General features: G+C 34.8%; 1 protein-coding gene across 6 annotated transcripts in view; it reads left to right on the top strand.

Moving 5' to 3' along the window:
- The window catches only part of CSGALNACT2 (chondroitin sulfate N-acetylgalactosaminyltransferase 2), a 44,205-nt gene that overhangs the window by 6,688 nt on the left and 25,435 nt on the right, over nt 1-12,082 (top strand). For 4 of the 6 annotated variants that reach the window (XM_059398050.1, XM_059398051.1, XM_059398053.1 and 1 more), the window contains exon 2: nt 9,244-10,173. The exons of 1 other annotated variant lie outside the window; for it this stretch is intronic. In XM_059398050.1, the coding sequence (XP_059254033.1) occupies nt 9,513-10,173 (661 nt within the window). In that variant the 5' untranslated portion in view covers nt 9,244-9,512. The remainder of the gene's footprint in view (nt 1-9,243; nt 10,174-12,082) is intronic. One more of the 6 variants, XM_059398054.1, reaches the window with a different exon arrangement.

Here is a 12,082-nt window from a genome sequence, read left to right as displayed (position 1 = left end):
AGGCAAATAGAAAAGATGTGAGACCTTCAAAGTAATAGGAGTTCTGCTTTTTTAAGAGTGGGTGTTGCTGATTTTGTTTTTGTTTTTTGTTTTTAAGTAATCTTTACACCCAACATAGGGCTCAAACTCATAACCCCAAGACCAAGAGTCATATGCTCCACCAACTTAGCCAATCAGGTGCCCCTCTTATATTGTTTTTTAAGTTCAAACTTGGAGTCAGCAAGTCTTCATGCTCATCTTTTTAATGAACAAAATGGAGTTTTCTTAAAAATGCTTCTTCAGTGCTACTACTAAAACTAAGTCTGATTTGGTTTTATTTTTTTAATGGCTTCATTGAGGTATAACTGACATATATATGCTATACGTATTTAAAATATATAATTTGATAATTTGAACATATGTATACATCTCTGCAATCATCACCACAGTCAAAATAATAAACCGTATCTATCACTCCCAAAAGTTTCCTTGTGCCCTTTTATAATTGCTTCCTTTTACCAGTTCCCTGACTCCCACCTGGTCCCAGGCAACCACTGACTCTATCTGCTTTCTGTCACTACAAGTTACCTTATATTTTCTAGAACTTTATATAAATAGAATTATACAATATGTACTCTTCTGTTGTTGAATTTCTTTCACTGAGAATAATTACTGAGATCCACCCAGGATAATGCATATATCAGTATGGCTGTACTACGGTTTATTTATCCATTCACTTGTTGATAAACATTTGTGTTGTTTCTAGTTTTTGGCTGTTACATCTAAAGCTACTATGAGCATTTGTGTACAAGTCTTTGTATGGACATATGCTTCATTTCTCTCAGATAAATATCTAGGATTGAAATAATTGAATCATGATAGGCTTATGTTTGACCTATTAGGAAACTAAAAACCATTTTACATTACCACCAGCAGTATATGAAAGTTCTGGTTCTTCCACATTGTCACCAACACACCCACTTTTTAATATTAACCATTCTAAAATTAGCCATTCTATGTAATGGTATCTCATTGTGGTTTGACGGTGTTGAACATTTTTTCATGTGCATATTTGAAGTGTTTGTTCAAACAGTTTGCCAAGCTTAGTCTGAATACAAGTCCTTTATGAGATATATGCTTTGCACCTATTTTCTCCTGGTCTGTAACTTACCTATTCATTCTCTTAAAAGTGTATTTCAAAGACTACAAGTTAACAAATTTTAATGAAGTCCAGTTTATCAGTTAGGGTGTTACTGTTACATCAAAGAAGTCTTTGCCTGACTTAAGGTCACAAAGATTTTCTCCTGTGCTTGCTTCTATTTTCATAGTTTTAGGTTTTTCATTTAGATCTGTGATCCATTTTGAATTATATCCTAGTGAATGTGTAGTACCTTCTTGTAGTTTTGATTTGCGTTTCTCTATTGGCTATCGATATTGAGCCATCTTGCATGTGCTTACAGGCCATTCTTAATTTTTTAGAGAAATTTCTAATCAGATCTTTTGCCCATTGGGTTATTTATCCTTTTAAATATTGAGTTGTAAGCGTTCTTTATATATTCTAGACACAGGTCCCTATCAGACAGATGATTTACAAATATTTTTCCCCATTCTATAGTTGTCTTTTTACTTTACTGAGGATATCCTTTGTAGGACTGAAGTTTTTAATTTTAATGAAGTCCAATTTATTTATCTTGTCTTTGGTCTTCTGGTGTCATATCTAACAAATCATTGCCCAATTGAAAACTACAGAGATTTACACTTATGTTTTCTTAGAGCTTTATATTTTTAACTCTTACATTTAGATCTTTGACCCACTTTGAGTTAATTTTTTAATACAGGGTAAGGTAGGATTCCAGTTTCATTCTTTTGCATGTGAATATCTGGTTGTCCTAGCACCATTTATTGAAAAGACTATTCATTCTCCATTGGATTACCTTTCTACCTTGTGGAAATCAGTTGATTTAATGTGAAGACTTATTTCTGGACCCTAAATTCTATTGATCTGTGTGTCTATTCCTATACGAGTACCGCACTATTTTTATTTATGTGTATTTAGTTAGTTATTGGGGGGCACATGTGGGAGGAGGGGCAGAGGGAGAAGGACAGGGATAAATAGACTCCCACTGAGTGTGGAGCCCAATGTGGGTCTCTATCCCAGGTCTTTGAGATTTCAGCCTGAGCTGAAGTCGGACACTTAACCAACTGAACCACCCAGGCACCCCAAATTAATTGATTTTTAGATGGTACGCCAATCTTGCATTTCTTGGATAAATCTCACTTGGCCATGTTGTATTATACTTTTTTTATATGTTGATGGATTCATTGTACTAATATTTTGTTGAGGATTTTTATGTCTGTATCATTAAGGAATATTCGTCTGTAGTTTCAGTGTCTTTATCTGGTTTCGATAAAATACGGGTCTCAGAATGAGTTGGGATGTGTATCTATTTTTGAAAGAGTTTGTGAAGAATTGGTTTTAATTCTTATGAATGCTTGGTAGAATCCACTAGTGAACACATGTGGGCCTGGATTGTTTTTGTGGGTAGTTTTTGATTATTTAGTGTCAACATAGGTCTACTCATATTTACTGTTCTGTCTTGAGTCACTTTCAGTGGTTTGTGTCTCCAGTTGAAAGGGATTTAAATAATTTGAAAATTTATCATTATCCATATTGTTAACATTTCTGGTTTCTTCATTGCTTTTTGTAGATTCCTGTTTCCATCTGGTATCATTTTACTTCTGCCTAAGGAATTTACAGTGCAGGTCTGATGGTGATGAATTCTTTTAGCTTCTTAAAGTATAAAGAATTATTTTCCTTTTAAGATTTATTTATTTACTTGAGTGCGCATGTGTACATTTGTGGGGGGAGGGCGGTCAGAGGGAGAAAGAGAGAAAGAAAATCTCAAGCAGACTCCCTGCTGAGCACAGATCCCAATATGGGGCTCTGTCCCATAACCCCAAGATCATTATCTGAGCCAAAATCAAGAGTCTGACACTTAACCAACCAAGCCACCCAATGCCCCCAAAATTATTTTGCCTTGTTCTTTTTTTTTTTTTTTAAGATTTTATTTATTTATTTGACAAAGAGAGGGAGAGACCACAAGCAGGGGGAGTGGGAGAGGGAGCAGTAGGCACCCTGCTGAGCAGGCAGCCCAATGTGGGGCTTGATCCCAGGACCCTGGGATCGTGACCTGAGCTGAAGGCAGAAACTTAACAACTAAGCCACCAAGGTGCCCCTTGCCTTTGTTCTTGACAGATACCTTTTCTGCATATAGAATTCTAGGTTGACATATTTTTCCTTTCAGTTCTTTTTTTTTTTTAGATTTTATGTATTTATTTGACAGAGAGAGATCACAGGTAGTCAGAGAGGCAGGCAGAGAGGGGCGGGGGAGGAAGCCGACTTCCCGCCAAGCAGAGAGCCCAATGCAGGACTCGATCCCAGGACCCTGAGATCATGACCTGAGCCGAAGGCAGAGGCTTAACCCACTGAGCCACCTAGGCGTCCCTCCTTTCAGTTCTTTAAAGACATTGCTCCCCTGTCTTTGTTTCTTATATGTGATATGTGTTTTTCTTGCCACTTTCAGGATTTTCTATTTATTTTAGGATTTGAGCAATTTAATTATCATGTGCCTCATTTTAGTTTTGGGTTTTTTTTTTAAGATTTTATTTATTTATTTGACAGAGATCACAAGTAGGCAGAGAAGCAGGCAGAGAGAGGAGGAAGCAGGCTTCTTGCCAAGCAGAGGGCCTGATGCGGGGCTCGATCCCAGGACCATGGGATCACAACATGAGCCGAAGGCAGAGGCTTTAACCCACTGAGCCATGCAGGCACCCCTCATTTTAGTTTTCTTTATGACATTTGTATTTGGTATTCATTGAGCTTCTTTTCATAAATTTGGGAAGTTTTCAGACTTATGTCTTTAAATACTTCTCCTTGTCCCCTCTCCCTTCTTTAGAGACTCTAATTACATATGTATTAGACTGTTTGAAGCTGTCAGACAGCTTTCTACATGCTCTATTCATGTTTTTCATTCTTTTTTCCTTCTCTGTTTTGCATAATTTCTATTGCAATATCTTCAATTCATTAATATTTTATTCTGAAATGTCTTATCTACTATTAATTCCATTCAATGTATTTTTCATCTCAGACATTGAAGTTTTCATCTGAAGTTTTCATTTCAGTTTTTTATGTTATCTGTGTCTCTGCTTAGTTTTTTTAACATGAGTATCTATTTAAAAACACTTATAACAATTTTATTGTCCTTTTCTATGAATTCTAGCATCTGTATCAGCTCTAGATCAGTTTCAGTCATTGATGATTCTCATTATAGGTTCTGTTTTTATTTTTCTTTGTATGCCTGATCATTTTTGTTTAGATGTCAGACATTGTGAATTTTATTTTGCTGGGTGCTCGATATTTTTATATTCCTATAAATATTTTGAGGCTTCTTGTGCAGTTAACTTGAAAACAATTTGATCCTTTCAGATCTTTGTTAGGCAAGACCAGAGCCATGTTTAGTCTAGAGTTAATTTTTTCCCCATTACTGAGGCAAGACCTTTTTGAGTACTATGCCCAATGCCCCATGAATTTGAGGTTTTCCAATCTGTCTGGTGGGAACATGCACATTATTCCTGGCCCTGTATGAATGCTGAGTTCTGTGTCTTCTAATTTTTTTTTTTAAAGCTTTAGTTTCTTTATATGCCTGCACTTGTCAGTGCTCTGCTCAGTACCTAAAGGGTATGCTCTTCAGATCTTTGGAGTTCTCTCTCTCTATGTGGCTCTCTCTTCTGGTACTGTACCCTTTCAACCTAGCTGCTTTGATCTCCTCAGACTGCTGGCTCCATCTCATCAACTCAATAAGTCACCAAGGCTCTACTTAGGAGGGGACTCCCTGGGATATGGCCTAGAAACTAAGGCAGTAAGCTGGGCAGTCATTTGTTTCCTGTTTCTACCAAGGATCACTGTCCTTTATTACCTAATGTTCAGTATCTTGAAAACCATTGTTTTATATTGGGAGGGGCGGATTCTGGATTTTATTGGTTGATTTTTTTTTTATTGTTTTAAGTACAAGGGTAAATCTGGTCCTATTGTTCTATCTAGGCTATAAGAGGAAGTCTGTTTAGTCTGTCTTAAAGAGTAAGAAAATTAATGGCTCCTAGGGCACCTGGGTGGCTCAGTGGGTTAAAGCATCTGCCTTTGGCTCAGGTCATGGTCCCGGGTCCTGGGTTCGAGACCTACATTGGGCTCTCTGCTCAGCAGGGAGCCTGCTTCCTCCTGTCTCTACCTGCCTCTCTGCCTACTTGAGATCTCTGTCTGTCAAATAAATAAAATCTTTAAAAAAAATTAATGGCTCCTAGGGTTTCTTTCAACTCTGAGATCTATGATTTTGTGTTATATATCTTTAATAGCTCATTTTCCCATCTCCACAATTATCTCATTCTCTCCTCACACTACTTAACTATTTGCTGTTTGTGCATAGAAAGTTGCTTGAGATTAACTCCGGGTTACAAATGAATCTTATTTATGATATGAACACATTACATAGAATGACGACAGTCAAGGTGTAACAGCTGAAAAATTGATGTTTTCTCCAACATGTTAATGTATTTATAACTGTTATAATCTAGCCTTCTAGGATTTGGCTAAAGAGTTCCCTTCAAGAACTACACAAATAAGACTATAATTGCTATTGATGGCAGACAGGAAAGAAAATAAGCATGGTCTGCCTCCCTGAAAAAAAAAATTTGTGTTTGTGGTTTACAATTAATTTCATAAAAATTGTATTGTTAAAAAAAAGACTATAATTGATACATTTTATTTTTAACAACCACAGAGGTATGCAAATAACACTTATATTCTAAAGTAATTACAGCAACTTTTCTTTTGTTTCAGTGGGTAATATTCAACTGTAAAAGATGTAACTGTAAGATAAGCATGTAAAGTATTGCAAACCCTGTATTTTGCTTAAGGGAGGGGAAAATGAAAAACTCAGCTTTAATAATCCCACTCAATAGTTATAGAACCTTACTTACACCTTTCATTTTTTTTAGCTTATTGTTCCTTTCCAAAATGAAGTTAATATCCACATCCATTTTAAAAGGATGACATAGAAAATATGTAAAAATACTTTATAAACCAGGATTCTTCAGGATTTTTGGACCACAGCTCCCTTATAAATATGTTTTATGTAGAGATCTCATACATATATATATAATTGCAATACAAAACTTATTATATGTGGTGTACACTGATATTTCCTGGTCTTTTTCATTGAAAAGTAATCCTGTATTTAGTGACCCATTAAATGGATCATATCTCACAGTTTAAAATATATTGTCTATATAATGAAAAAAAACTATAAAGTATAATATTAATAAAATTAATTAATAAAAATTAATAAAAAATAAAACTTAGATACTAAGTACCTCTTAGATACTTAGATACTTAGAACTAACATACTGTTAGTTCTTTTTCAAGTTTCATTTCAAAATAGTTTGAGTATAGTATAGTTATGCAATATTTTTGCAATTAGCACCTTTGCCATAAGCATTTTACCTGCATAGCTAATTGTCCATAAAGCAAAATCATGAAAAAAAAAGGGACATTTATTAAAAAGGACATATGAAACATGAAAAATGAACAAAATTTAAGACTATTGTAAATTACAGATACTTATATTAAAATGTGTGTAGATTCATGGCAATATTATATAAATAACTGATTTTATTTTGTGGATTGTACCTAAGTACTTGTGTTCATAGTCTTTTGCTCATAGTGTTGTACTTTTTTTTTTTTTTTTGCTTGTTGATCCATGCCCTTGTTCAGCATTGCACTTTCTTTTTTCATGAAAGTTGTTTCTTTCATTAAAGAGGCATCAGTTTCCAAATACTAGAATATATATTTATAATTGAGCTTCCTATTGTATTGTGAAAGCCTTCTACACTATTGTTTGTTCTTGGCATATTACCAGGTGTCCATTGATAAACATTCCAAAGTTCTATGGGAAATGTGGGTTCAAAACTCTACCACTGTATAGATTATTATGAGGGCTAAGATTTATATAATATAAAAACAGGAGTACTGCATTGATGGAGCAGTGAAACCAAACTGTCAGCCAGTTGTTTTTTAGTCTTCTACAGGATTGCCTTATGGCCTATTAGCTATGCAGTGAAAATGCTTGTTGCAAATATGCTTACAGCAAAACTACCTGGAACCTAGTCAAATATGTATAATTTATTAATAATTAATACAAGATTATGACTCTGCATTTCAGTTTTAGTCTTTTTTTTCCCTAACAAGCAGGCTAGTAAGAACTTAAAATAGTTAAAAGAGATACCTCTGAGTTTTAGCTTTCAAATGATGATACTCAAGTTATTTCTTATGCTAAGAATTATGGTTTTGAGACATGGTAAAGTCCTAGGACTAATAACTTTGCATCCTTATTTTTTAATTAGATACTTGTCTCTTTTTTTTTTTTTTAAAGATTTATTTATTTATTTATTTGACAGAGAGAAATCACAAGTAGACAGAGAGGCAGCCAGAGAGAGAGAGAGAAGCAGGCTCCCTGCTGAGCAGAGAACCCGATGCGGGACTCGATCCCAGGACCCTGAGATCATGACCTGAGCCGAAGGCAGTGGCTTAATCCACTGAGCCACCCAGGCGCCCCTTAGATACTTCTCTTTATACCAAAATTTTTCCTATTTTTTTCTGCATCACTTAAAACAAGCTTTACAATCATAAAACAAATGGCATCATATTAAAACTTCTTTGTAGTAGATTAAAATTTTCATGATACTTGGTTATCATTTGTTTATTGAAAGTAACAAATGGCTACAAATGGGTACTTAAGTACCCATTTTTAAGTCCATTATTTTGGTCTACTAGCTATAAGAAGTTTGAATCTATCCTACATTTTTATATAGATAGGTGCCACAAGGAAAAAAAAAAAAAAAGGAAAAAGAAAAAGGCATTAAGGCTTTCCTAATCACTGAGAAGGTGACTAGGACTGATGTTCCCCCAGTGATCTCCCTTAAGTTCTGCTGCACTGGTAGAAACCATCTCTATTAAAAGCCTGCTGGAGTATCACACATCCTTGACAAATACTTTGTTAGAATGAAAGTTCTCTCTGCAGTGGAGGCCTCCTGTCTCCTAAATTTAACATTCTCTATTTATAAAATTAAGGATTCTTAGTTTAAAAAGAAATACGGAAGAGCTCACACAACTGGTTGAGTTGTGTGAACAGTATGGTATGAACAGTAGTGTGTGATTTTACATTTATTTTAAGTGTTTTTTTAAATTTTTTTCCCAGTAAATAACATTAAAATGGTCATCTTTTTTCTTTAAATAGATTCTAAACCTTTCCAGACTTGTAGGAAATCTGTTGCTGTGTAATACAGTGGAAAGAATTAGGTGATCTAATGCTCAAATAATCTATGGGAGGACTTTGGATGTAAAAATGTTTCTTAATGTGTTTTCCAGATGTCTGTGATCTTTTGGAATTGTCTCTCCCCTCACACACAGACTTAATTTTAAGGCTTTTTTATTGGTTGGGTTCAGCCATAGAAATTAATGAAATAGAATGCTTGAATTAAATAAACTAGAAGAAAATATCTGTCCCTAGTAAGCCATTATTAATATAACAAAAACAATTTATGGAAGCTCAGTTCCCAAATGGTGATATACACTAGGTGAGAAATGGCATAATAATCTAAATTTTGTGTTAATGAAGGGTTATAAATGTTAAAATTTTCAAATAATTAGAGTAATATCTCTGTAGCACAAAGTATGCTATACATAATTTTAATGCTCTGATTCATTCAGGAGGTTATGGTTGTGTAGACATTGTGGTTAAAAGTTTTAAATGTGGGATTTTAGTGTTTTATAAGATATTTCTCTTAATACTTTCTTCGAGCATTTACTGAATATTCTACATTGTATTAGCACTTCTCATGGTGTTCTACATAGAGTAGTCACATCACTAAGTTTACCGAAACTACCAACAATTTGATACATTTAAAGAAATAAGATTCTGGGGTGCCTGGGTGGCTCAGTGGGTTAAAACCTCTGCCTTCGGCTCAGGTCATGATCACAGGGTCCTGGGATCAAGCCCTGCATCGGGCTTTCTGCTTGGCAAGGAGCCTGCTTCCTCCTCTCTCTCTGCCTGCCACTCTGCCTACTTGTGATCTCTGTCTGTCAAATAAATAAATAAAATTAAAAAAAAAAAAAGAAATAAGATTCTGATCGACTCTATCTATTTCTTTCAGGAAAATCACCACCCATATAATGGAATTTTATCTGATTCTATAGATAAGATTTCTTTATTCTGGATATCATGGTAACAATACAGGAAGTATGCACTATTTCTCATTTCTGCAAGTAGTCTTCACTGCTGAAGGAAGAAATTTTTAAAGCTATAACAGTTCATTTTGGTACCTTTAATGGAAATTCTGATTTTGTTAATTTTTGATAACTTTTTGCAAAGGTATGAACAACCAAAAAACTTATCTTGTTAGGCAAGTCCACATTAATAAGAATGCCTAGAAGAGGATTGATTCTTCAGACCCGGACCCACTGGCTACTCTTGGGTCTCGCTTTACTCTGCAGTTTGGTATTATTTTTGTACCTCCTGGAATGTGCCCCCCAAACTGATGGAAATGCACCTCTTCCTGGTGTTGTTGGGGAAAATTATGGTAAAGAGTATTATCAAGCCCTCCTACAGGAGCAAGAAGAACATTATCAAACCAGGGCTACCAGTCTAAAACGTCAAATTGCCCAACTAAAACAAGAATTGCAAGAAATGAGTGAGAAGATGAGATCACTGCAAGAGAGAAAAAGTGTGGGGGCTAATGGCATAGGCTATCAAGGCAACAAAGAACAAACACCTAGTGATCTTTTAGAATTTCTTCATTCCCAAATTGACAAAGCTGAAGTTAGCATAGGAGCCAAATTACCTAGTGAGTATGGAGTCATTCCCTTTGAAAGTTTTACCTTAATGAAAGTATTCCAGTTGGAAATGGGTCTCACTCGCCATCCTGAGGAAAAGCCAGTTAGAAAAGACAAGCGAGATGAATTGGTAGAAGTCATTGAAGCTGGCTTAGAGGTCATTAATAATCCTGATGAAGATGATGAACAGGAAGATGAAGATGGTCCACTTGGAGAGAAAATGGTATTTAATGAAAATGACTTCATAGAAGGTAATGTGAAAAATATGTTGATCCATAATTATGTTAGTATGACAATTCTATTACTCTATGCTGGTATTATAAGTCAGTAATTATTTACAGTATTAAAATATTTGAGTTTTTACTCAAATAATGAATTTGAAGTGGCTTTTAAAAAAAAGTTATAATGTGACCATAATAAAATAGAGGACCAGGGAAATAGAATAAATATATATATATATATATATATCCTATAAGGGAATATATATATATATATATATATATTCTATATATATAAGAATATGCTATACAGGGCTCAAGTTGAAGGGCTCTTAGAGCTATACGTGTATTTGTACATGTATGTTTTTGCATTCTTATCTGGTCTTAATGTTCCCTTTTTGTATTTTTCAAAATATATGAACTAAAATTCATGATTTGAAAACCATTTGATGAAGGAAGGGAAAAAAACCTAATTTAGTAGATTGATGGTGATTCTATATTTTAGGGGGAGGAGAACCACATGTCAGAACATCAAGGGGGCATATGTAGTTTTGAAAAGCATATTTGGTATTTGAAAAAGTAAAGAAATAACCTGTTTTCCTAATACAGACTGCAGAAAGGGCATGAAATGTATACGTATCAAGATGGAGTATGACTCAAAAGTTGAGGAACATTTCTGTAAACTTAAGATATTTGCTGATTGGTGTAAATAGAAATACAGATCCCCACCCATCTCCATCTTAATATCTCCTGCCAGATATTTAGTGACAGGCTTAAAACGATTTTGGATATAAATCTGTCTTGAAAGTTCTCTTTGCTTGATTTTATGAACAGTATACCACATGTAATTTCTTTGGGCTTGAATCATCATGGATAGTACTTGCTATACTACAGTGTAGTAGCACCTTAAGCCTTTGGAGGCCATCAGGAAGGGCATTGTGCTTTCCATGGTACTTCAGCTGTCTTTTCATTGTAGTCACTTCTTTTTTTTGTTGTCACTTAGTGCAATTTTGAATGGGCTGTTTCTCTCAAAACTCTTCGAATTTTTCTTCAAATTCAGCTTTTTGTCTTTTTACCGTATTTGTAGCTTATAGCAGAACTGAAAGCTGCTGAGGAAATAACTCACTAAAGTATAAAATGTCTTCACATCTGCCTTAATAAAGGAAGGAAGCCATGTCAGTTTTATATTCTACAGCTTCTGCTTATCTTATAACTTTCTATTGATTCTTTCACTGACAGGATTTTTCTCTGCATGGAACATAATTTTGTCCCCCACTTTTCTTCCACTCTGCTAACCCCCTGGCAAAAATAAAAAATACTCATTATTCAGTAAGTCTTATTCCTTTTCCACACTTTAGCTTAGATATCACTTCACTTAGAAGTCATCTCTAACCTGCAAGTCTTAAGATAACAGTACTTCCTGTATTCTCTTGTAACCTTTACCCATGTCCCCTCTCATAGTACTTGTCATAGTATATGATGTTGCCCGTTTCCTGATTTGTAGTTCTCTTAGGCTGTTGTAAGCCTCAGCAGAGAGTGGATTGGTCTATCTCGTTCTTTATTTTATTCCCAGATATTAACTGACTCACACATTTATAGGTCTTCCCTCTCTCCTGAGTATACATTTAAAAATCAGATTGCCCAGGAGACTTCCAAACTTTTCTCCTGAAGTTACCTCAAATCATCATTTTTAAATCTGTACTGATTTTTCTTTGTCTGACTTCACTCTCTTCAGAGAGAGAGAGAGAGTGAATGTGTGTGTGTGTGTGTATGTATTTGTAGAGTGAAATATGTATCACTGTATTGTTTTTATTTCCTTATTTTTCTGTCTCCCTCACTAGACTGACTGTTCCTCAAAACCAGGACTGTATATATAGCCCCCTTTATACCACCGATGAGTGACATGAAGGCACTCTATTCATTTTAGTTGAACTGAACCAAG

Source organism: Mustela nigripes, chromosome 4, assembly GCF_022355385.1.
Source record: "Mustela nigripes isolate SB6536 chromosome 4, MUSNIG.SB6536, whole genome shotgun sequence".
Lineage (NCBI taxonomy): Eukaryota > Metazoa > Chordata > Mammalia > Carnivora > Mustelidae > Mustela > Mustela nigripes.
Note: the sequence above shows the minus strand (reverse complement) of the source record. Positions and strands in the feature narration are given on the sequence as shown.